The following is a 27,164-nucleotide window of genomic DNA, read 5'->3' on the forward strand; positions in this document are numbered from 1 at the left end:
ATTTGTGAATGTTTTCTCCATTTACAGTTCTCAAAGATTCAAAATGGATAGATTTATGGAGCAAAATAAGACAGAATTAAAGTAAAAATATGCACTGATGGTGAACATGAAATTGCCGAAATGTTTTAAACTTTTCCTGATATTTGAAATGGAGGAAGAATGGGTTAAAGAATGTATGATACACTGGTTATAATTTACCAATGAGAAAACTACACAGTCAAAAAGGTTGAAATTTACGTTGTGAACTTTAAAAGAATTGTTTATAAAACAATTTGTTGGTATGTGACACCAGAGAAACTATACACAATGTATAAAGGCAGTTTCAATATATGTTAGAAATGTGAATGACATGTAGGAAGTTTATCATGCTTGCATGCTGAGTCTATGGCTCACTTGGTTCATATTGCAATTGAAGGCTCTCCTTGCAACTTTTCAGTATATACCATGATCCTATGGAACAGCTCCAGTGAAAAAATGAATGCCTACCAAGAACAAAAAGGACTGGAAAATGGGAGATAGTTCGAAGAGTGAGCACAGAACAAGATGAAATATAACCATTTCCTGTAGAGCTTTCTGAAGCTACTCTGCCCTGCAGTGAAAAAAACCTGCTTTCTGTATCATTGCTAAAGTACCATTTTCTTTCGTCTCCGTTCCCTGAGGAGCATATGGATGCAGATCACTGTCTCAGCCCAGATGGAACCAAAGGAAAATTAAACATCTAGTCTGCCTGGATAGTAGATACTCCATCCTCAGACCATCTCCACTCAACAAAAATCCTTTGGAACCTGGCATCAAATTGTGCCCCACTCTCAAGTGCTTAACTATCACATACACTACTGCTGACAAATTCCCTGTTCTCTGGTATCCTTTACATAAATATGGGACTTGGCACAAGATTTTTTCTTTCATTTTATTTTGAAGTACAATTGGGAGTTAAAAAGAGAGTTAAACCACAAGGGCTTTTCAGTCAGAAATCAACAAATTAATAGAATACAGAAAAGTAACTTTTTTATTGATGCATTGCAATTGTTCTACATTTTTACCATATTATGTAGAAAATACTTAAAATACAAGCTACTTTGTAAAACCAAAGACAAACATTGAATCCAAAGATAAACCGTGTTTTCACAATGGACCCTTTTCCCATATAGTTAGTATTAAATTTTTAAATATCTGTATTTCCTCTTGTTAAAATGATTTTTACATTATCCCCTAGGTACATTGGCAATACAAACATAGATCAATAATTGTCAGAAACTACCTTTATCTAGCGGCTTGTAAAAAGGAAGAGCACAACCAGAAAAAAGTTAAATTCTACACAGTAAACTAGCATATCAAATACATTTAATAAAGTAGGAATTCCATTGCAATATCAAGGAATCAAGCAGAAATACTAACATTACATATAATGCACTGCTACATGTAGTGAATTAGATAATAGTTCAAGCTGAATCTGAAATCACACATTATATAAAGTTTAGCAACAAACAACTATGTCAACATGCGGCACCATTCATAAGTTAAAAATTAAAACAAGAAAGCAGGGCTGTGCCAATCCCAGTCACCTAGAAGCAATTGAATTTCATGTTTAAAAATATATTGAAATCAGAGGTATGGTACTGCACTGTTTTAACTATGTGCAAGCAGTAAAGCTCAGAAGCTGCCTTTGCAGTGGAGTATCAAGAACAATGAGGTGAAAGTTCAGCTGTCAAGAATGTTAAATAATAGGTTTAATCACATAAGTGACTAAGTAAAGCATAATTTGTCTTGCTATTACTAAAAATAAATTTACTTACAAATGAGCTCAGGTTGCAGAGAAAAGCACAGCTTACTCACAGAAATCCTACAGATTTCAGAACTTGCAGGAAAATGCAGCCATAATATTATGGGGGTATTCCAATTCCCCCAGCAAAGGAGACTAAATTTTTGAAACATTGATTTTTGTGCATAAAATAGGTGCATTTACTTGTAGGCTGCACAACTGTGAGGCTACTACTATCTGGTCTTTCATTGTGAGGCAACCTGGAAATGCACTGGGAGAAAAAGATGCCCCTGCAGCCTAGTTCTCACAAATCATATGAGGGATTAGTTTCAAAAATCCTCCCCACATTTTCAGCCAGGAAGAATCCTGAACCCAATACAGGTGCCAAAGCTGATGAAAACTTTCCTGCTATTGACTCCTGTAGCTGGAGAAAAAGTGAAGGGGAAGGGTAGAGTTCCCAAACCAAAGCAACTGGAGTTATGTCCCCTTTCCTGGGATGGTGTCCATCTGGACAAACATTCCAGGTGCACACTGAGAGATTTTAAAAGAGCTTAGAGGCAGTAGTATGCTATGTGTGTAACTTGCTATCTCACCTGCTTTGTGAGAAGAAGGCCTTTTAGAGAAAACCCTTAATATATGTTTGCTTCCAGTTATGAAGTGTCTGGTCGCTGGAGCAAATTACTGAGGAAGTCAGAATCAAAAACTTGGGAGACCGTCTTTTTTAATAATTCGTAATTGCTTAATTCTGATTATGTAGAATTACACTTTAAACTTTTTTTTGTCTTAAAAAGCCAGTTCTTTTGTTCACTCAGAACTGACTTGAGGTAAAAATATGATTAACCCATTCAAGGATAGGTTGTTTTTAAGACCTGTACTTTACATTTTCCAAGCAGATTTACTGAAAATCCTTGCTGCACTGAAAATATTATAGTAATATTTTAATTTTAATATTTTAGTATTGATATTTTAATATTAATGTTTAACTGGTAAAACAATCCACTTTCAGATTTTCTATAAGGCGGATTGAGATACAGATCATGGCACTAAGCAGAAAACTATTCTGAGAATATTACAGCAACAGAAATTGTTGTTGACACCAGTGATGTAAAGAACTGAAATTCCTTGCTTATCTTCACATCAATACAGAAGAAAAAAAATACAACAGAACAAGAGTACAGTAAACAAATGTTCAGCTAGACACACTGTTAACCACTCTCCTCTATTGCCAGAGACAACAGATTCCTCACTAGAAAGGAAACTGTAAGGCTTGTGGTCCACAGACTATTTAGAGCTATTGGAATAAGTGGCTTTAAGACCTCCAGAATCTTGGCCTCACTGAAATCACGACTCCCTCCCCCCTCCCCAATTCCTGACTAATGGATCAGAGTTATTGCCGGTTACCATTTCAAAAATTGTTCACATTTGGACTATTAAAACGTGTGAACATGCATGCTCCAGAAATTGGTTTAATATACTTAGTATTTTTTTTGTAAAGTACAAAATCTAGCCATTTAATGTAGACTGGATGGGAAATAAACTGGGTTCCAAGGCTGTTAATGCATTTTATTGCTGTAGCAATACCACTCTCCAAGACAGTTAATTCTCCATTTGGCCAAGAACAGTCTTTGCATAATGGCAGTGGTGAAAGAAACAATTGTGAAAGAATTTGGGAAACCAAATGAGATTTAGAAGCTCACCACTAGCAGGCCAGGTCATGTGTTATTTCCTTACAGCAAGTGCTACAGTTTTCAAAGCTTTCCAAAAGCGCCAAATTACTAGCGGTGTTAAATAAAACTTAGATTATGTGCTTTCCAGTAAGCTCTCTTTGGTATAAAAGTTCTAATTGTAACACCAAACTAGAAATATTTTATAAGCAATTTCTGCTACACACATGGGTAACAATGTTACAGTATACCCTAAGGGAAAGAAATTGCACATGCTTAAACACCTCTGAAATACCAAATATGCTTTCCAATGCATTCCTAGCATAATACTCTTAAAGACGCATCAACAGCTAGACTAGTTAAATTTTGAGGGGAAGAAAGGGTCACTCAAAATAAAATACTTAGGTCATAATCCATCTAAACTGAAGCATTTCAGACACCACACTAAGCTGTAATTTGAACTTGATTACAAACTTGTTTGATCTGGCAAACCAAATTATTCTGCCTCCAGGTATACACACCATGATCAAACCATGCCATACAATGTTTTCCCCAAGCTGGTCGCCAATTCCCATTATGCCCCAATTAGCATGACAGGCTGTTTGGCATATCTCGAAGGAATAGTCTGTTTAGAGGGTAACAGGTTAGTAAACCAACGCTTTCGAGAGAAGACTATCCTACACCATGGCTTGGCTGCCATATGACTGGAAACTCAAAGCATAGTCTGTATTTTATATTGTGGTTAACAAATGCATGGCTTGGCTTGATGTCTGAACTCACTTGGCAGTTTCAGGGGGATCAAATGGTGAACATTCTTAGCTTTCCAGCTGAAGTAAGCAAGACTAAAGGAATACTCAGCTTTGGCTGAATGATGCCCATTGTTCCATTTATGTTGGCACTGAAACTTAAAGCAAATGGTTTTGTCACCTATATCTATCCTTAGTGGGACATATTTGATGAATTGCTTCAATTTGACGGAGAGTGGAGGGCTTGCTGGTCCATCATAAGGCAAGCTCACTGTAAACTCTAGTCACACTACATAATCATTTAAGGCACTACAATATTGGGGGGGGGGGTTTACACACCAGTCACACATACCTGTGCAAAGCAAATCAGAAGATATCCTTGTCTCTCATGCAGCTTTTTCCCCTTTTCTCTCTTTCTCTCTCAGTGCTACAGTGATGAGCTCTAGGCAACTGCATTATTTCACATACATTCCAACATGTATTAACAACTCATTTTGGTTTAAATACAAAGGAATATATCAATTTCATCCCCAGAAACATTTAAGAGTTAGACAAACACTTAAGTACAGAGTTCAAGTATAATCACTACACATTTTGATTACAAAGACAGAACATTTGGGATTAGCAGGAAATTTTGCTTGTTGTATTTAATTCTAATCAATATGTACATATTTCATTTTCTGTAAAATATTAAAACATCACCATTACAAAACTTCTAAAATAGTTTTAAATTCAGTAATAAACATTTAAAATCTGCAATTTTGTGTCATGTTTTTGCAATTCCTACATGCATGTATTGTATACAAGTCTTAATAAGAGCGCTTTAATGTTTCCTGCCAACAAATTCCTAGGAGGAGGTGCTAGCAGAAGTATAAAAAGTTTACATTTCAGTAAGTTGATGTTAAGGTGAATTTTGGATTCTTCAACTAAATGAACCAGGCAAAGAAATACAAGATGGGTAAGAGAAAAGAATCCAGCTCTTAATGTTATTTTTTAGAATTCTAATGGCCTAAACCTCAGATAAATCTCTCCAGAAACTGCACATCTATTCAGTTTAGTGAACCTTACAGGAAGTATTTCCCAGTGGTTTCTGCCCTGAAACAGTAATGCAATCCTAAATATGTTCAGCTAAATGCAAGAGCTTCTGAGAATAATGCAGTCATTATAACATTACAGATTGTGATCTCACAACAGAAAGCAAATTCATCTTTCTGCATTTTTCTGAAAAAAATCCCTCTCATTTTCATTCTGAAAATTCACACATTAAAAATAATCTATGGTTTAAAAGAAAGCTGTATACAAAAATGCTACACTATCCTTCAACAGATATAATTAAAATCAGGGAGTTGAAAAGCAATATACATATGTCTATGTACACAGATAAAGAGAAGCTAAAGAGAGGAAATAACTGCTTTTCTAGAATTCAGCTCTTGCCTTTCAAGAATATGAATTACAAAATTAAAATTAAAATACTAACTCAAGTTTATAAAACAGCCCTAGCAACCTAGAGTTAAATGTGCATTTTAGTGGCAATATGAGTTTGTGCAAGCTGCTAAAATAATTTAAACAAGTACTATTTAATTCTAATACATTTTTTAAAGAACAGGTTTTTTTAAAAAAGTCACTGATTTGCTTCTGATTAACATAATAGCTTTAAATAAATGGGGTTCAGGCCTTAGTTTCTTTTTAAAGCACGAATAAAAATTAAATGTAAAATATTAAATGAGAATTTGATTCAAAAGATTCTACCCAGTCATCACCTATGTTTCCCCTGAACAGCAGGGCTCCACCAACAGTACCACCTGATTCTGGAGAGCATAAGCAGAATTGTCAACAAGGGGTGGATTCCCCATTATTTTCCTTGGATTCCACAGAGGTTCCTGTTGTGGAACTGTTAGAATACTGCAAAACCTACTGCAGATCCCTTCACCTCTATGATTGTTCCTGACTTCAAGACAGTTTTTGCCCCCAAATTACAAGTAAGAATACTGATTAATCTTGGTAGGACTTAGTGGGTATCCAGTGTAAATTGCAGATCCTCTGGATGCACCAATGTAGGACTGGGCAGCAAACTGATGTTGATACTGAGCAGGTGCTACGTTGGCAGAGGTTAACAAGCTGGGTCCCACACTGACTGGGACCTGGTGCACAAGAGTGCTTGGGTGGGTTGTATATGTGGTATGCCTGGAGGAGCCCTGAGGGGAAAAGAGATGAGCAATTGAATTGGTGGAGCCCAAGGTGGCAGCAGTAGTAGGCGCATAGGTGTACATGTGAGGCTGGCTTGCTGTGGCTGCTGCCAAGTGAGGGTGGACTGGGCTGCTATGCTGGAATGTATACGGAGCCTGAGCAATTGTTGTTGGCAGGGGAGCAACATAGGCCTGCTGCCTGCGGGGAGCTGGATTTCCACTTCTCTCTTGGGAGGCCAGTACAGTTGCTTGCTGGTTCTATAAAGTAAGGAACAAGCTTAGAAAGAAAGCATCCGGAACACTATTATACAAAAAAAAATCTAATAGGAGACAGAGAGGAAAGCAAAACTTTTTCCACCCAAAGAGAATCTACCTTCTGGAGCTTACAATATAGTAGATACTGCAACTCCCTAAACAACCTTCCAGACATCTAGCCAGCTCCCTTATTCTTCTTAGTTTTAATTCTTTGGAAAAAATAACATGTACATCTGCATAGTAGAGGAAATATTCTGTACCTTACGTTTCCTTTCCTTGTATCAGAGAACATTCTATAAAATATTCTTGGTGAGGAGGAATATGTTGCTTCTTTGATTTTTTGGAAGGGAGGGAGAACATTAATGTAGTTGGGAGAGGGTACCACACTTTTTAGTTTAGTTATGTGACAATAGCACTTTGGGTTGTGCATTGCAAAGATAAACATAAGCTTTAGCATTTGGGCTCGCATCCCATTCTTTACCTTCCACTCAATTCTGGAATGAAATTTGGTTGATTTACATTTATTTGTTTGCTTGCCACCCATCTCGTTTCAAAGCAAATTTGGGTGCCACACAGACTCTCATAACAATTCTGCACTGTTTCTTCAAATTTTTAGCAATGCACATAGTCATCAGGGTGGGGTGGGAAGGGTGGAGGACAATTGATTAAATGTGTGTGGCTACCTCCTAACACAAACCTTTTGATGAACCAACTTGCACCCGATATTGGGTCACAAATATTGTGTACATTGTGACACACAATGTATTAACTTTTCATCATTAAGGTTTGCAGGAGATGCCAGTGGCCATACTCATGAGCCCAAAATGGTCCTGATTACTCTAATCTTGTTCCAAAAAAGAGGCACGAGGATGGCTCAATAGGTTTTCCTGCATAAAGCAAAAGGCTGAATTACATGGTCCTTATGGTGCTGTCCAAATCCATAATTTATGAAGCAGAAACAGAAATCAACTACTGAATGCAAATTTAGTACTACTGCTCTTTGAAATTTCTATCATTCACAAATTCTTTTTAGTATTTTCTTTTTAACTGTTCCTTCACTATACAGCACTACTAACTGCTACTATGTGAACACTGCAGCAGGATATAGGAGGCCACATGATTTGACATACCTGGCTAAGGTTAAGCGGTTGTACACCATTTGTCACTACCCGATGTTGCCGATATCCAGTTGGTGTGATACAACATCCTGATGTCTGCCCACTTACAGATGCCATTGGCTTGATCTTGCTCAGGCTAAAGACTCCTACAATAAAAAACACCAAATTCAGTCCATAGAAGAATCCTCCTCTTCAATACAGTAAAGGAAACAGGATCCAATCCACTGTGAATGTTTCCATCTTACGTTCAATTAAAACATGACAACAACTAATGTTTGTGTAGTATTATTTTAAGCAGACTGTGTTTTTCTAGTGTTGTGACTTACATGACGTTTAGAGCGCATTTTATGGCCAATTCATGCAAAACTCCACGTAATCCCAAAGGGTTCACATACTTTTTCTTGCAACTGTATTCTATGGACTTTTTGAAGAAACCAATCATACCACATTTTTGAACATAATATTTTAAAATTGACTTGCCCTTTTATTAGTGGATGAGATCATATTAACCCCACAGATGTGTCACCTAACTAAGATCCAGTCTATTGTCTTATTTTCTTCACATTATTGCATGCCCAAATAATTAAAACCTGCATATTCAAAAAAACACAGGTAGTGGTAGTAGTAGTAGTAGTAGTAGTAGTAGTAGTAGTAGTAATAATAATAATAATAATAATAATAATAATAATAATAATAATAATAATAATAAATAATTGGAAGGGACCTCGGAGGTCATCTAGTCCAACCCCGATCAGGCAGGAAACCCTATACCATTTTAGACAAATGGCTGTCCAGTCTCTTCTTAAAAACTTCCGATGTTGGAGCATTCACCGCTTCTCAACTTCTGGCCAGAATTAAACCCAAAATTTCAGCTGCTAAGCGAGATAGCTGTTAGGTGAGTTTTGCCCCATTTTACCACATTTCTTGCCACAGTTGTTAAGTGTATCACTGTAGTTGTTCAATTAATAACAGTTAGTAAGAGAATCTGGCTTCCCCACTGACTCTGCCGGCCAAAAGATCGCAAAAAGTGATGACATGATCCCAGGACACTGGGACCATTATAAACATCTGAAGTTTGATCACATGACCATGGAGATGCTGCAACAGTTTTAAGTGTGAAAAAATGGTCATGAAGTCAGTTTTTCAATGCCATAGTAACTTCAGTCACAAAGCAACTGTTGTAAGTCAAGGACTCCCTGTAATATATAAAATCCTATCAGCATAAAACAACTAGATCTCAATTTGTGATCACAATTGAGCCCCAAATTTCTGTTGCTAAGTGAAACATTTGTTAAATGAATTTTGCCCCATTTTATGACCTTTCTTGCCATAGTTATTAAGTGAATTGCTGCAGTCGTTAAGTTAGTAACACAGTTGTTAAATGAATCTGGCTTCCCCACTGATTTTGCTTGTAAGGTTGCAAAAGGTAATCACATGACCCAAAACACTGCAACCGTCATAAATATGAGTCAGTTGCCAAGTGTCCAAATTTTGATCATGTGACTATGGAGATGTTGCAACAGTCGTAAGTGTGAACAAGAGTTTTAAATCACTTTTTTCAAGTGCTGTTGAAACTTTGAATGATCACTAAATTAATTGTTGTTAAGTCGAGGTCTACCTGTATTAAAATGGCAAAACACAGCCCCAAAATATTTGCCTCATCCCAAAGTTTTCTACACTAGTATAAAAAAGAAAAAAAGAAAGTTAATTTTTCCATGAAAAACTATCAAAACTATCTACTAACTTATCTGCTTGGTATCTGAATTTAGAAGGTACTTAAAAAGGAAGAGCTCTAAGGTTTGAAAATCTGCTCTTAAAATAATCTATTTTTAAGAAACTGCTTTAAAGCATTCACAGATTTTGGGGTATATTTCTAACATCTTTCCTCTTGGAGTGATATTTAAGCACACTAAGAAGAGACTTTTACTCTCCTTATATCCTTTTCATTGGTTTATTGCTTTAACTTTTAAACAACTACTATCTTGTGACTCTTGTTACATAATTTTTTTAAAAATTGACTTGGGAAAATGATTATATTGAATTGAAAGAAACTGTAGAACAGGCTGAACTGGAAAGCGGAGTTAAACATGTCATCAGTTGGGATTCATTGCCTTGCCAAAACAGATTCAAGTCCAGCCCCGTGAATTTTTTTGACCCTTATCTAGTGCCAATCTAGCTTTGACCATTAGTTGACTAGATTGTTGTTTATAGGTAACAATAATAAACTCTTCTGTAGTTTGAAATTGACAAATGCCCCTGGTTATTTGTGCCTGACAGAAATTTGAGTACATCTTTACTTTTACTTTTTATATTCTTTTATATTACGTAGAACTAAAGTACTGATTAGTCCAGAACACTTAAAGTATTAATAAAGATACAGGAATGCACATATACACATATTTCTTACATATGAAGAGAAACATTTAGTTTGCAACTCATCAGGTCTGATCATTGATACATCTGTTATTTCTTAATGGAGATTATATTTATATAAAGTTGCTATACTCTGAACATATCCATTATAAAGAATCTTTTTTTCAAAGTATTTATACTCAAACAACCTTTTCCTTATGGATAAGAGTCATCATAATTGAAACGCCCATGTACTCCTCCTGACAATTACTCTTTGGTATATTGATTATGAAAGCTGTGCAAACACTAACAGAAAACACATATTTTTTTAGAACAAGCCCATAAAAATGGGAGGGAAAAAAATCAATTCCACATTATAGATCACTGTAGTTTATAGGCAATGAACCTTACCTGAGGCCTGGGTGGCTACAGTACAGTCACTAAGCTGTGTTTTCAGAGGCACAATAATGGTACGGGAGGTGGAGCTTTCAGCTGCCCCTCTACTTGGCTCCAGCGCACCACCAGAGCTCCTGAGTGTGGAAAGTGCATCTGATGCATAAGGGCTATTCAGGGAAGAATCTGAATCAGGGGAATCATTAACAGTAACGTAGCTGATGACATTGGATCTCTGCTTCATGCCCAAGCTACGAGAAAATAATAACTTCTTATTAGTTATCTTATTTATCTTAATATTACAATACTTAAAATGCATATCCAAACTATTCAGCAACCCAAATAAGATTAAAAAGAAACAATCAGTTGCACAATGCACTCAACTGTTTCCAAAAAAAATGCTTCAAAGAACACAAGAATGTGAACTTTGCATCCAACTACAACTCCTGAATTATTCTTAATACAAAATTATACTAAATACATTTGCACGCTATCACCTTTCCAAACGCTTTTGAGTAGTATATATGAAATATATCTTATTTCATTCCACAACTATCCTATAAGTTACTGACCTCACAAGGCCTGCAACCTTTTAAATGATGGAGAAGAGTTTGGAGCTAGTCCAAAACTAATACTTCTAGCACAGATCATAAACTAAAGATATGAAAGGTTATAGTTGGACAACTATGAAGAATCCCCTTTGCTTTAAAAAAGATGAACTCATCCAACAGTTCTGTATCATTGTATAAGATGAGATTTACATTACATTAACATGTACATACATATGAATAAAGGATATTGTATCCCACCAATCTACTGTTTAGTCTAGATCAGAATTATAGTGCTGATACCTTCAAGTCTATTCATCAATCTAGGCTGTAATTATCAATGTGGCATCTTCAACCCTATTGATCAATCTAGACCAGAATTATCAATGCAAACACCTTTAATCCTATCTAAAGACGTCAGAGACAGAGCCTTGAACCTTACAGCTGAAAAATCATATACTCAACCATTGAACTATGGGCTGTTTTTCTTTTTAGCTTCATGACTCTTTCTCACTGTAATGCATTAATGAATTGAAAGAAGCTTAAAACACTACCTTCCAGGTTTGTATTTGTTGTCTTCCTCTTCATCAGTGTCACTTCGGATGGTGATTACACTAACAGGAGGACTGGGGGTATCTGGAATAACAATGGGCTGATGCTGCTCTTGCACTGGAAGGAGAGCGTTGGAGGAAGAAGATGTTGCACGCAGAGGACTGCTTCCAATTAGAGAGTAGACTTGAGATGGAATGGCCTCCAAAGTAGATGCAGGCCTATGGGAAAGGTAAGTGTATAGTTATGATAAAATTCCACCACCAAAGGCATAAAACAGAGCTTATATATTTTGAATGGCTCTGAGCTTATTCCAGCTCAAATAATCACGTACAATCCAGGAGAAAAGCATGTCATTTAGATATTAAGATTCTCATATCGGTGCTTGTTCCAGACTCTGTAATCAAACGTTTAGTCTCTACTTTTCCTCAGTAATTATATATTTTTACTTAACAATACAGAAACACCAATAGGTGCTAAATTAAGGCTAGTGCACAAGAAAGTTCTTATAACTGTCTGGGTTAGAATGTGCTTGAGCATTTATCTGCTATAATCATAATGCTATCATACTAAAATACAGCCTGCCAATACCTATTCAGAGTCAGGACAAATAATTTACTTACTTTGTGGCACTGTGAGATGGGTGTTTGTTCTTCTTTGCTGGTACCACGTTACTTTGCTGCTGTCTTACAACATGAGCCACTCCAACGTTCAAAGGTTGGGTTGTAGCCAGAGTTACATGATTGGTCAACAAAGATGGCTGCTGCATAATAGTGCTGTACTGATTTCCATGTGAATGAGCACTTCTAAAGGAAAGAAAATAACACAGAGATTCCTAGTATTATTTATGTACTCCACAAGACAGAGCCTGTTTGTTATAATGGTTAAAGAATTAGACTAGAAACTGGAAAAGTGTGAGTTTTAGTCCCACCTTAGGCACAAAGCAAATTGAGCGACTTTGGGCCAGTCATTCTCTCTCAGCCCTAGGAAGGGCAAACCAATTCTAAAAAACATTGCACTGCAGAGACTTGCCCAAGTAGGCATCAGGAGTCAATACTGACTTGAAACCACACCTATTCATTCATACATACACATATACTCCAGAAGACAAGAACTCTAGAGTGCAATATCCAATCAGAATTCTGATACGGGAAAGATCTACGTTTATTTTATCTAAATTGCAGTAGGTTTTGCTCTCTGCCTCTTTGAACAAAAAATATATGACTGTACTACAGTATTCTTTCCTTGCTGTTAAAACTTCAAACACTAACTGTACATTTTTTGCAGAAAAAATGTAATTTAACATTTGATAGCATATCTTGAGAATGCCCAACAGATTTCTTTCCACTTTTTGTGAGCATTTATGGAAATTATCTCTATCCACACATTCTTGACAATTCAATCATATTTCTATATTCATGTCTTTCTCTCATTCTCCCGTTTTCCCAAAGGGACATAAAAAGTACATACTAGTCAAGGAGAAAATATTTTTTTTAGTTTATTACTACACATCTGATTATCTATTCTAAAAAATATAATCTGAAAACACTGCATCATTTCTATTCTTTTCTATATTATGTACTACTCATATTTCTGCTTTGTTGAAGACTCACCTCCAATCAGCCAACTGCTGGTTACTTCCAATTGATTCAGGAATCACAGCTGTTGGCTGGACAGAATTGTGCAATGCAACCCCTGGAAGTTGTTGCCAGGTAGAAGGTAAAAGTATCTGTTGGGTCCCTCCAGGCCAGGCCTGCTGCAAAACAACAAAAAGAAAAACAAGGATTTACTAAGATTAGCTGTTAAAAAAACTAAAAAAAAGTTGTTTAAAGTAAAAGAAATGAGATATTGTTAACTTGCAGAGATAAAGATATGAGACTGAATTTCTGCAAATAATTTTATAAATGAAAATGAAAAAATACAAATAAAAATGTTTCCTCTCACTCTGTTCATTGTATATCTCATAAGACCAACTGTATAAGAGATATATATTCATACAGTGTTGCAGAAAATATATTTAGCACTTAAACAGCTAGGCAGAAAAGACTGAGGTGGCTTTGAAGATAACAATTCCTCAAATATAGAATGGGAGATTGAGACTTTAGGAAAAGCAGCAAAATTTTAGGGTATGTTTTGCAGATAACGCATTTGTCTTTAAAAGCTAATTCTCATACAAACATGTCCATGTGAAACTAGCCCTTTGTAAGAATATGAATATACCTTTCTCACTAACTCAATATAGTAGTCTGCAAATAGCTGCCTACAACAGCTGCTGAATACACGTTTTGGTAACTACTTCTGCATGCTCACTAGTAGAAAATTGGTTGGTTCAGGACTGAAGTAGAAGGCAATATAATTTTAAAATGAAAGGTTGTGTTCAAATGTTTGGAGAACAACTTTTTTTGGCTCATTCATTATTTCGAAGTTTAAAAATTTGAAAGTAATTTAAACTAGATTTTATGTGGTTCCTCCACATGGAATCAGGAGTAATTGATAATGTTTTCTTCCCTTTGAAAAACAAATACTTTAGTATTTGCAAGTTTTATATATAGCCCAATTTGCATAAATCAGATGAAATCCACAAATTTAGGATCACTGACCTTGAAAGAGATGGTTACCGTTGAGCCATTAAGATAAGAAGAATGAAATTGCTGGCCCATCTGCAGTCTTAAATATTTTTAGTACACATTATATAACTGTAAAGACTCTGAATGATAAAAGAAGTACTATAACAATTTCTCACTGGACAGGAGCTCAGACCTGTGTAACCAAACAGCTCTTCCTGCTTTGGCAGATTAAGCACATTCTTTTTGTAACTATTATTAAGCAAAGTATTTATTTTTTGTAATTCTACAGGACTAAAGTTGTAGAATATAGATAACTCTCTCTCTCCAGGGCATGAAGTATGTATCCCAGCACATCAGTTTTTAACAAAAGAAGGACTTCCTCTGTGTCTACTGTTGCTTGTACATGTAACTCCTATGGATGATCAAACTTTTCTTGTATTTGCTTTCATATCCTTCCTTAGTTATAAAAAAAATCTGTTTACAGTGTGAATTGCTTACAATGGATTTATAAAATCCATCCAAGAAGTGTGTTTTCTCTTTGCAAAAACCTATCTATAGGAAAAGGTTCTGCAATAAAATACTTCCAGAATCCAATTCTTATAATCACATCCCACACAGTTCAAACTGCAATACAGTTTGAAAACATTATACATGAAATTTTAAATGACATATTTCTGCAAGTAACAAATTCTCTTATTCCACACACTGGTTCCAAACAAACAGCTTTCAAGCAGAGAACTGCTAACCCCTCTGCCAACATAAGCGGAATAATAAAAAAAAGAGAATAATGTTAAGTCACACCATGCCTCTTTCCAAAAGCCAACACCTGCACAAGACAAAGCAGAGAGTTTAATACAGTGCGAGATCTAATGTCCCCACCAGAAGGCAGAAATCGGGCTTTCCAAGCGACGAACTGTTTTGACAGAGGAGGGACAAAAATATGCAAAGCTTAGCAAATGGCTAACGCAAACTTAGATGAAGCGGCGAAAGGGAGAAGTGTTGAAAGCACTAAAGGTGAGCATTTCAGGCAAAAGCCTTGAAGCCAAAATCCATGGAGAGAAAGGTAGGATTCAGATAAGATTAAGTGGATTTAGTCTAGAAGATATTTAGATACGAAGATATCATCGTATCACAGAAGCACAACAATTAGTATTCCAAGCAGAAGTGCAAAAAACATTTCAAGCTCAAAACATTTCAATCCTGTTTCAAGTTCAAACGTAATGCTTCCACTTTTCAGTGTTCCCACACTGTTCTGACCATTCCATAAATATTTGAGTTCAAAACAGCTTAATTCCAAGCTAAAAAAAAATGATTCTAGACTGGTCGAAACAAAGTGGGAGCATTTTTACTAAGTTTGCTGCATTTCATTTGAACCCCAAACAATTGTTTCAAGCTTGAAATGTTTCAGTTCTGAATGTTTTGCAGATTCTAATTCCACATATGTCATCTAGAGATTTATTAAAATCCAGTTTTTAATCCTTGAAGCTGAAAATTGTTTGAAAACAAAGGCTATGTCTTAAGAAATCTCAAAAGATAAGAGGGGATACAAGTAGAAAAGCAGTTCAAATGGCCTGTGTGTTCCGTAGTTATTTTCCCTTTCCTATGAGACAATAGGTCTTAATCTGTATTAATTTACACTAGTTTCAGATTTTAATTTTCCATTCCAATGAATTTTGAGCAGAGGATATAGCATTCTGATCTCAGTCTCCTAGCAGTAGATCCAAAGAGGGACAGTTTAGCCTATTGGTTGAAAAATCCAAAATAGTTTTCTGATAATAAATAACCAAAGATTTAGGTTCTATTAGATGTATTCCATATGTTTCAATTATGAAATTATATTGAAGAACGCAAGTCAGAATGGAGAACTACAAAATCTGTAGTGATCTGTTCAACACATGCAGTTATAACTGTTGTTGTTTTTTTTTAATCTATCTTGTCTACCCATATGGCATTCCTTGGAATAACAGAAGCAATGTCAGAGGGAGCAATTACTCATCTTGGTGAGACTAAAGCCAACAATGCCCCTTTTCTCTCCACTGGAAGAGAAAGATGCTCGCGAATTATCACTTTAAAGTAACAGAAGACAATGAGTATGCAACAAATAGAAGTGTGCTTGGCAAGACACATGAGGACATCACCATTTCAAGTGCACTGCAATGTTTCCATGTTTTTCACTGATCTGATTCTGGGGTTTCTAATTGATTGTTTTATGGGATCTATAAAACATGAATTCCAATCACAGAAATCCAGAATGAGAAAGAAAAATTTGAGAAGTGTGTACAGTGGTTTTTTTTAACTTAGAGAATTAAAGAACTACCCTATGATATAGCTTAAACAGGAAGAGCTCACCTTTAATCTCAACCAAGAAATGTAAAAGGAATTAAAAGCACGGATGGGTTGCAGCATCTATTTAAGGGTGATGCACACTGGTCAGGGGTAATGAAAGGCCAGAGAGATTTGGGTTGCTAACTGTTTGGTGTAAGTCAATAAATCTGGGTTGTTAAAGCCATAAATTTAATGATATTAGACATTTTCTGTGCTTAACAAATCTGTATGTGAAAAGAAACTAAAAACAAAAAAACTAAATTTGTCAAGAAATGGCTACCCAGGTATTAATGACTGAATCAATTGTTTTCAATCAGCAAAATAAAAAGAGATAAAGAGTGTAGAAAAGAAGAAGTACATTACTGCTCTTTCCAAACTAGGAGAAGAGCTTGATCAGCAATCTAGCTAGTTAAGAACAACAGTCAATGAATCTGGATTCTTTACAGAGCAACACTAAACATCAGAGTCAGACAGTGCTTCAGCAATGTTGGGGAGGAAAAACAACAAGACATTAAGATGTAGCAAGAACACAGCCACAAGATGGCACATGCTTCCATGCCCTCTGCAAGTCTAAGTTAAAACAAAAACTCCGTTAGTGAACACAATCAAGGGAGGCAATTACCAGTACTGCAGCCGTCTGTTCTACTAGCGCTGGCCGGCCGGCTGCGCAGTTCAGAGTAAAGGGCACCGCATACTGCGGCGTGATGGTGGCTACTTGAGGATGAAGAGTTGCTACCATTAGTGGTGTACAGCTTCCCTGAAATGTAGATTAGGCAGTGAGTGAAACAAATGTACTAAGGTAACAGGGCCAGAAAGGCTTCCCCCAAGGATACAAAGGGCGCTTTTGAGTGACTTGCAGAATTCATAGGTATCCACTGAAAATCAATATGCTTTTCTGCCAACTTGTATGCACTGATAAAAGTATTTCTTCATATCCAAGAACAAGCCTTTTGTGTTTAGTGCACTTAAAACAAAAATTAATCATGGGTGGTATAAAACACAGTGCAGGGAAGGCTTGGAAACAGAAATAATTCCTAAAATGGCTTACTAAAAGCATTCAATTGTTAAACCAGCATTTTGTGTTTGATATAAAAATTCCTATTGGTTTTCTCTTAAAAATACAGCAATTCAATTGCTCTGTCAGTATAATTATATTTCACCACAAAAATCTTAAAACCTAGAAAAGAAGAAAAATTGTGTTGTATTCATATTGAATACAAATGGGATTTGTATTATGCTAGCCTAAGTGCTTCCAAATGCCTTCTGCAATACAAATAAAAAAGGATAAGTTGCTGTCTTTAAGTTATTCATGCCTGACCTAAACAGAGTTTACAATAATGTAACCAAAGTGCATTGCAAAGATAATACAATTAAGTTAACAAATAATATATGTAACTTATTTCAAACCTTCTGTTCTGGAACAAACATTCCATTTTAACAATGAACATATCATAAAAAAGGCTTCTGAGAGCAGAAACTCCTTTGTTTTTTATAGCAGAACAGAAAACTGATCATTATTAAAGTAGTAAGTCTAAATCTTTGCTATTATGTGTAACCTGTCATTTTCTCAGTAGCAAGAAACAGAACAAATGCAATAAGCACTCATAAAGTGAATGGTAAAATTGATGGGAAAGAGTAATTTAATTGAACCAAAAGTGACAAATAAGATCTTTTTCTGCCTTCTACTAAATCTTATATTAATTGTAATTTTAGGGCAAACAATTAAAATCAATTAAAATTTAACTTTTCCCAGAATAACAGAATAATATATTCAGTTTTAGGCACAGTGGAAGATCTGTACCTGTAAATGAAAGTTGCCTAAAATTTTGGTCTTAGACAATAAGTCTATTTGCAAAGGCCAAACCTTTAAAGCAAAGAAATCATTAGACAAAGAAATATTTTATTATGTTTTTCTCTAGTAATTTTTAAAAGACTTAGGAATTTCTGGTTCTCAGTTTCAATTGAGAATACACCACATATATTATCCAAACATATCCATGACACCTTGTTTTACTTGCTTTTACCTGTGTGAGAACTCCGGACTGGATCTGCAATGGCTGAGCTGCTGGCGCTTGTGGCACAATTGGAACAGCATTGTCCATCCTTACAGGGAACCCAGAGTGCTTTGTGGTTGCCTGAAGACCAGCTGGATGGAATAAGATCACAAATAACTACCTAAATATGTTTCAGAGCTTACTTTCCAAAGATAATGCATGAAAAAGATGCAGGTATGGTCATAATTATCAGTACTGAGAAAGGTTCAACCACCCCAGAAGCTAGTAATCCATGACAACCCATACTATGTTCTCAAGGCACCCAGTATGCCACAGGATCAAAAAAAGTTGGGGATACTGGCCTCCGTTTGTAAGACAGTTATGAAACAGTCAAGAAAATACTTTTTGAAATAGCCATTAAGTGAACTATGCTGCTTCCTTCTGTTATGAAATGTATATCATACCTACCATAACATATTTAAGATATTACTTTATATATTACAAAATCCAACTTTGGCCTAGAAGCCCCAAAATCAGCTTGGGTTGACTGGACATTTCTTTCCACATAGATTTCTTTTAGTTCAAAATGTAAGAAAATGTAGGTTTTGATGCACAGACAGCACTTTTTTCGATCTTTTTTAAACCATATTAAAATTATAGTTTCATGGATATTCATAAATAGTATGTCAGGATAAAAACACACTTACTTGGAAAGGCAGGAGGACATACAATGAATGTTTGTTGAAATGGGTCTGTTTGAGTGCAAATTTGGGTTGTTCCAGGCTGTAACGAAACACTCTGTTGGGCCACACCAGCAACTGGTGCTGCAGAGGATGGATAGAGAGCAGACTGATAATTCAACAGCGAAACATCTGAATTTGCTAGAGAAAGAGTAGCTGCTGCTGTAGAATTGGAAGCCAAAACACTAGCCTGAAAAACAAAACAAACTATCATTAGAACTAGAAACTGTAATATTCTAACATATATATTAAACGATTGAAAACAAGATGAAAAGCATCTGCAGATTCCCTCATCCTGAAGGGGATCTAGAACTCATAGGCACTCATGATAGATTTTTGGAGCAAATGCTATGGCCTACCAAATACTGGGCTGATTTCAAATGAAATTCACTGAAGCTACTGTACTAAAAAGAAGTCAATTACTAGGAAGAATCATTCCATAAAATGATAAAAAGTTTATTTTGATTTCTTCATCAAAAGAAACAAAAAGGAACTGATTACCTGATGATGCACAGTACTCAGCTGATTGTTGAAACTCATGGTGAGGTTTGTGCTTGTATTTGGTGCAACATGTGTCGTGAATGGGCTTTTTATCTGATTAACAGTGTCATACATATTAACTCTTCGTTTACAAATTTCCATGTTCTGAAAACAGGATTTCACACTGGAAGAGAATGTGAAGCAATTTAGCTAACACCATACAGACTATGTCTGATTATTAAAAATAAATTGCCTGTGAATTAATAGTTATCAAAACCTTTTAAGTTGCTTGGGCTTTTTCTGAAATCTAATTTGATACATGCCTAAGTAACTATAACTGCTATTCTTCTCCATCACAATTCCACAGTACAGACAAAATGAAATATTCCCTATTCCAAAATATACCCATATAGCAAAATATTTCTAGCAAATTATATATTACTACCAGGTTTCTCTCTTTTGTATTAGCAACATAAAACTTACCTATCTAAGAGAAATCAATAGATGGCAGTGGAAAGCCAAAATTTAAAAAGGAAGTAACATGCTCAGCTATTATAAAGATTTCTAGAAGTCTCTGAATAACATGATAGTAAAACTACTGTTTAGGAAACACTTTATAAAATTATCCAAAGATAATACTTGTTACTTGTTTGTTACTTGTCCAAAACCAGGAAGAAGCAGGTGACAAATCTGAATGAACTAATGGTATCATTTATCTGGGCCACAAACTCACTGGTTGCTATGTGGAAAATCCAGTAGATGATTCATTGTCACAAATGGATGGTTCAAAGTCTTCAGCGGAGTAATTCTCTTATCTGCATCAATTGTCAACATTTTCTTCAACAAATCTATATATTCTCTTCGGTCAGCCTTCTCTGCCAACATATCTGTTCCCTCCAAATCTGTAGACATATTTACCTTGTGGAAAGGTTTTTAAAATTGTTTAGATTTTTGTTCAACTTATACACTTCATAGCAGGAAAAGTAGAAACTTTTAAATTCCTGAGGAATGTAGTTTAATTTATTCTCATTTTCTCTTGGTTTGCTTCTAACAAATATTTAACTTAAAAGAAAAGTGATTTTCCTAAAATCATTTATTTATAATTGTTAAATTACTGAGAATTATCCTCAGGTATACTAGGGATACCAGCTGAATAGCTCCATGGAGAATAATAGAAAGGGAACATAATTAGCTTCTATGTAAAACAACTGTAAATTAGTAGTTTTTTGGATTGCAATACCTGTACTTCTCAAAGGCAATATTATTTTTTATTGGTAGCTTACTTGTGCCATGTCGTCCAAACAATTAAAAATGTATTTCCGAGCTTCCTTTGATTTTATTCCTGTCTCCAACTCATGTTCTTCTGGAGTCTGTCAAATAAAATGGAAGTTACAAGGAATTATATCAAGATTTAATATTTTAGTACAATAAAACCAAAAGTACGTCAGCCTGCAATACTGCAGGTTTCAGAGAATTTCTGAAGAGCTTAGATCTAAAACAGTGTTTTAAATCAGAAAAAGAGCTTTATAATCAGGGCAGAAATAACTAGCAATACAATGTCTGTTTATAGAAAATGGACAAACACATTGGAATCTGACAATTTTTTAAGACCAATTTAGATTGTCTTAAATTTTACAGAAACTTTTACTGATATTTTTTCATTGCATTTACAAACATGTTTTCTATAGACATGTCTGTTGTAAATTTCCAAAAAACAAGTCCAATTCAAACACTCTTCTGCATCAACTATGCACAACAGTAATTAAAATATTTTTTTTATTTATTGGATTTATTTTACTGGACAAATCTACTGTAGAAGCATTTTCTTAGAGACAGTTACAGAAGCTCACTGAGGCAAGGTAGGGGAAAACCTAGCCTATATTTTTTTTCAGCCTGTTATCAATCACCATTTTTACACCAATGGTTTCCTGTTTTTAGTACATAAAGGATCCAGTTTTGGAGGGATGCTTTATAGCTAATGGCCAGATTTATATTCACATAATTTGTTGGACAAACTACAGTAGCTCACATTTATGACTAATCCACTAACCATAAGGATAGATTTATACATAATCCTAAATCAAAATTAAATCACATTATAGTATACTATATGTGCAGTCATTCACTATTTAGGTTTCCTTTACCTAATGGGTTTGCAGTTATATACTCTACCCAGTTATTAGCAAATTAATAAATATTCTACTCCTGATGTTCAGATGCTGATGTTTCCCTGGACAAAGTGCTACTAAATGCAATATCGATTACTACTAGTGTACTTATTAGTTTACATTTATTATTTTTAATTTAGTAACTTAGTTACTAGTTTTAAAATAGAAATGAAACAATAAAAACCAAATAATTAGCTAAGATATGTCTTAAAAGTAAGTGGTATTATCAGAAAACAAGCCTTCTAAAGAATAAAAGAAAAGAAAAAGGAAAAAAAAACCTTTAGTCTCCACAAAGGGTATCCCAAGTTTGGATCTCTGTTAAAAAACCTGCTTGTTTTCGTTCCCGCACTCAAAAGATACTCTGCTGGTAGTCCTTGTGTTTGTGAAATGTAACGAATCTGCAACAGAAAAATAATGTTGATGTCAACAAACAACTATTAATGTTAACATATAATAATAGTAATTTTATTTTTATATCATTATTCCACCCAAAGGAGTACGGAGTTATATAGAAGAATAAAAGCAAGCGCAGTATGCTACAAAAGAAGTTGTTTAGTCCTAGGCAGCTAGTATTCTACAAATGCTTTTTCTGGGAAAGTTTTACTCTCCTCGGCAGAATTCCATAACTGGGTTACTTCTATGAAGAAAAACCTTTGGCTTCTGCTATGAACCAAACCTTTCAATGGGACCATGAGGAAAGGCCTTCTTTTTTAGTGAATTTTTGGAGTGTAAATATTCACTTAAACATATAGCACTGTTGAGAGGAAGAGGAGTTAATTAGATTGCTCACAGGAAGGAGAACAACAACACAAAGATCCTGTCTGCCCCAGAGCAAATGTGACTTTGTGAAATCATGTATATATAGTTATACCCACACAAAGCATACTTTGCATATAGTTATGCTCGCACAGAGATAGTTGGCAATCATCTTTCTTGGCAGAGAATGGAGCAGGCAACTGTACTGTATAGCCACGGGCATAAAATACTGTAACCCTGTAAGTGCTAGTGTGTAGTTCTTTCTATTTTTCTTATAACATAGGACCATGGAATAGGATGGGGGAGGACAAAATGAACAGATATTTACATGTCTCATATGATTATATTTGGTCTCAAAATAAGAATGTGTTAAGCACTAAGAAGTTATATGTAGCAATCTGAGAAGAATGATTAATTAACCCCAATCAATTGCTCTCAGGTCAAAAGTCCAGTGCCAATGACTTAAGTGGCTCTCATTTAACCCATGTACAAATATCAATATTTACTCAAAAGCAAATCCTATTGGATTCAAGGAAACTTATTGCCTAGCATAATAGTTTAAAGTTGGTATTGTTTGAATATCAGCATACAAGCAAAGACTTACTTGATCATATTCTGAAGCTCCTGGATACAAAGGCCACCCAAGAAACAATTCAGCTATCACACATCCCAGTGACCACATATCAATAGCTTCACAAAATGGCAAACCCAAGATGATTTCAGGAGCTCTACAAAATATGCAATATTTTATTTATTATTCAGAATTCACCAACGAATTCACAAATCCCACTAACTTGAATGGCAATTAAAAGGTTGTAAATTATTACATGTATAGTCAGAAGAGTTTTCCATAGTAAACCATTATTTTTTCCAAGAAAAATGCATAAAGGTTCTGACAAAAATAGCAAATTTATCCTGTAACCTTGAAAACTACATTATGACAACCTGTAAGACATATAACTTCTAATAAACTAAGTTCTGACAATCAGGAGTTCCAATATTTTTAACTTTTAACATTTACATTGATACAAAAATTTGGGATATTTGTTACAAAAGATTAATAGATGAGATTTGACAAAACTGATACTGTTATTTACAAACTCTTATTTTCTTATTTAGGTAGGAATACTGATTCACTTAATTTCTATAACACTGGCAGCAATTTTGCATTTAAGGATATTCCATTACAGTCATCTGACATAAATATTTTTAGATGCATATATACCACTGTGATTGTGGATTACATCTTGTTAAATTGGAAGAGACAATTTCTAGCCAAATCAGCCTATTCCTGTAAAGTGATATATGCCCCCTTCAAAGTATATCGCACTGACTTCATTTGGAATTACTTCTGAAAATAGTAGTAACAGTAACCTTACTTTTTATGCACTTATAACTAGGAGCAACACAAAATGATAAAATGAATTAGCAACATTTTCTACCACTGAGAAAAGTGCAAATATGAGTTGTGATTAAGCACCAGATCCAACTTCTTTCCTCAATTCATTATTTCTCTACCCAGTTTCTATATACTCTCATCCTCTTTCAAGAGACCATAACCACTGATTTTTGCCTCATTTACATCTTATCTCAGCTGCTCCTTTCCCTCAGTCTTATGTTATAGTCCAGCAATTTCATCGACCAGAGGATGATACAATCCCTAAACTTTTCACTTATTTTAAACAGGGAAGAAAAACTTTTTATAGACAAATTGTAGAAGAGACTGAAAGTTTTTCTTTCCTTTTCTTTTTTTTTTTTTTGCTTCACTAGCTCTTTTAGATCAGGATTGGCCAATTCGAGATTCACCTTAGTACAGAATATTGGTTTAGAAAGTGTGATAATGAGAACTGATAAATTTGCAAAGGTGGAAAACATTGGTGAGAATTTTAGAACATTTTTCATATGGAAAATATAATCTATTTTACAACTTTAAGAGTACATTTCCTTTTCAGACATGCATAGATAAAAATTGAAGAACAAAGATTTTCTAAGTAGTACAATGGCTCTCTTGATGTGAACAACTCACCCATGATTAACTTAACATTTTTCTCAATTAGCCTAATTTAAACTGACAAGCATTAACGTAGTAGGCTAAAATGTGGCTGTCTATTTTGTGTTTCACGGTACCATGTGAATATGGTTTTATAGTGTATATTTTTTTTTCTGGTATATCCATATGGACAAATCCAGGCAAAAAAAGCAGATATCTAATAGAGGAGTCCTTCCTAGCTCTACCACATCTTAACAGAATTGTTGCTCAATGTACACAGAAGGAGCAACAAAAACTAATAATTTCAGCTTTGCCTGTATTAATTTAATAATCATGCAAAATGTTTCAAAACAATACATGTTACAAACACAGGATGATAACACAATCCAAAGAAAGTAGCAATAAAACATCTGATGGTTCATGCTAACAAAAAAATAGCAGTCAAGTTTAATTTGACCTTTCAAGCTACAGGAGAAAAAACTGAATTCCTCTCACTCTTGTCTAGGTAACTACCGTAGCTGCAGTTTATTTTATCCATGTCCTTAAATGAGGGATAAAGAATGTTTATATTAAAGGAATTTACAAAGCCTATAGCCAGAAAGTATTTTAAAAAAAGAGCTTTGAAATTTTAGCAAGGAGGGAAATGTACAAGATTCTACAACATTCATTTAAGTTATTAAGCATAGGAATATTGCCTGCAACTAAATGTTTTCAATACAAAAGGTAATATTTTAATGCGATACATAAATAATTTTTCTTCTAAATAAAGGAACATTGTGTCCATTTAGCCTTTTTTTCTAAAACCATAACCAGCAAAAGTTATACCCTCCAAATAATAATATAGTTTTTATAACCCCTTAACTTGTGTCCATGTTTTTGTTGCTAATGGAAGCATAGGAGGGACACTAGGACGCTTATGCCAATATTGAAAAAGACTTTCTATCAGGGTGGATAACAATCGATTTTTTAAAAAAAAAATAAAAAAATATCAGATTTTTAAAATTCAAATTGGATTTTTTAATTTTTATCCAATTTATTTTAATAAAATGCTTTAAGATAAATTAATAGTTTAGTTTATTCAGCATGAAATGGAGCTTAATTATATAGTATGAGGCTGTATATTCTGCAATATTTACATTTTTGGTAAACTCATTGAATGAATCCAAGCTCTGCAAGCTGAGATAACATGCACTGCATTGATGCATTCACACAATTTCACAGTAACCATGAGATAAATCATAAAACAAAGTTCTGGAATATTCCTTTATCCCATTGTTTTGCAAATCTATGTACATTACAAACTATATGATTGTTTGAAGAGAAATGCATCTGTAGGAGGCTCTAAGTGTTTTAATTAAAGAATTTGAGTAGTTTTCCAACTATGTGTGATTAACCTATTAACCTAAAATCCGTTCTGATATCACTGTTTTATTTGATGTTGGTTTATACATTAATTATGGCTTTTTCAATAAGCTATGGCTAAAATCCTGGTTTAGTACAAGTGAGTTAGTCTTATAGAGAAACTGTTTTGCTTTGTATAACTGAACTTTTTAAAATGAGCAACAATATATGATAATCAAAAGTGGAATAAATTTTTCCATTGGGTTACTGCTGACTTTATTAGGGAAAAATAACAACAGAAAGCAGGGTGGATTTGATTTAAATCAAGTCGATTTAAATCGCGGTTTAAATCATGATTTAAATCACTAGTAAAGAGGCTTGATGGATCTGAGATGACAGGTGCTCTTTAAATATAAGGACTCATTCTTGCTGGTAGTTAGAATCTTAAATATTATTTTTTCTACAACATGCAAAGTCAACTTAAAAACTGCTCACAAAATCTGGAAGACCATCCAATGAGCGTCTCTTTCACTCCAATGAAGGAAGGTGGGAAGGGAGAGATTAATGAAGGACAAGTCCTATCTTACTTCAACAGGAAGCCTATGTTGGATCCCACTAACTCTGGCAAAAGAAAAGAACTCTAGCTTACTGTTGTGAAAATGAAAGGAATTCTTTCATACAACTGAAAGCTGGAGTCAAATATACTAACCTGAGATTCATGAAATATTTAAAAACCCTAGGAAGGTTGTGAAGAGATCTTATCATTTTCATTTATTTTGGTACAATGTCTATTCTTAGCATTATGTAAGTCTGAAATAAGTCTAGGCAAATTACTCTGTAAGATGGAAGTGACAGACTAGATTTAGTACCAGTAATTTCCCCGTCCTTAAGAGAGATGCACAAACAATACATCATAGTTATATTTTTCATCAGAAAAAGTGGGGGGGTTTCTAATACTTTACTTTAGACATTTGTTATACACTGTGGTTAAAAAGGAAGTTTAACAAATTAGTACCGTACTTATCCCCTTTTGAACATATGACTCATGTGCTTTCTACAGACTCTTCCAAAACTCTTGGAACTATGTTAATAAGGCAGATATGAGAGATGACAAGCCAATAAGACTAAAATGACTGTACTAGTATATGTTATTTCATCTGCTCCATGTCACCATGACCAACAGGATCAGTCACAACTATTCTTATTTTAATAAAAAAAGCTTGGCAAACT

General features: G+C 34.7%; 1 protein-coding gene across 4 annotated transcripts in view; it reads right to left on the reverse strand.

Annotated features, from left to right (window-relative positions):
- Window positions 1-986: 986 nt before the first annotated feature.
- The window catches only part of HIPK1 (homeodomain interacting protein kinase 1), a 38,092-nt gene continuing 11,914 nt past the window's right edge, over window positions 987-27,164 (reverse strand). For 3 of the 4 annotated variants that reach the window (XM_083359206.1, XM_083359205.1, XM_083359207.1), the window contains exons 3-16: window positions 23,208-23,331; window positions 22,126-22,245; window positions 20,963-21,049; window positions 20,413-20,597; window positions 19,701-19,863; window positions 19,167-19,389; window positions 18,490-18,611; window positions 17,088-17,222; window positions 13,187-13,329; window positions 12,197-12,379; window positions 11,579-11,794; window positions 10,495-10,727; window positions 7,744-7,877; window positions 987-6,616 (exon numbers count right to left, since the gene is read on the reverse strand). In XM_083359206.1, the coding sequence (XP_083215332.1) occupies window positions 6,146-6,616; window positions 7,744-7,877; window positions 10,495-10,727; window positions 11,579-11,794; window positions 12,197-12,379; window positions 13,187-13,329; window positions 17,088-17,222; window positions 18,490-18,611; window positions 19,167-19,389; window positions 19,701-19,863; window positions 20,413-20,597; window positions 20,963-21,049; window positions 22,126-22,245; window positions 23,208-23,331 (2,539 nt within the window). In that variant the 3' untranslated portion in view covers window positions 987-6,145. The remainder of the gene's footprint in view (window positions 6,617-7,743; window positions 7,878-10,494; window positions 10,728-11,578; window positions 11,795-12,196; window positions 12,380-13,186; window positions 13,330-17,087; window positions 17,223-18,489; window positions 18,612-19,166; window positions 19,390-19,700; window positions 19,864-20,412; window positions 20,598-20,962; window positions 21,050-22,125; window positions 22,246-23,207; window positions 23,332-27,164) is intronic. The other variant, XM_083359208.1, reaches the window with a different exon arrangement.

The sequence above is a fragment of the Vipera ursinii genome, assembly GCF_947247035.1.
Source record: "Vipera ursinii genome assembly, chromosome: 3".
NCBI lineage: Eukaryota > Metazoa > Chordata > Lepidosauria > Squamata > Viperidae > Vipera > Vipera ursinii.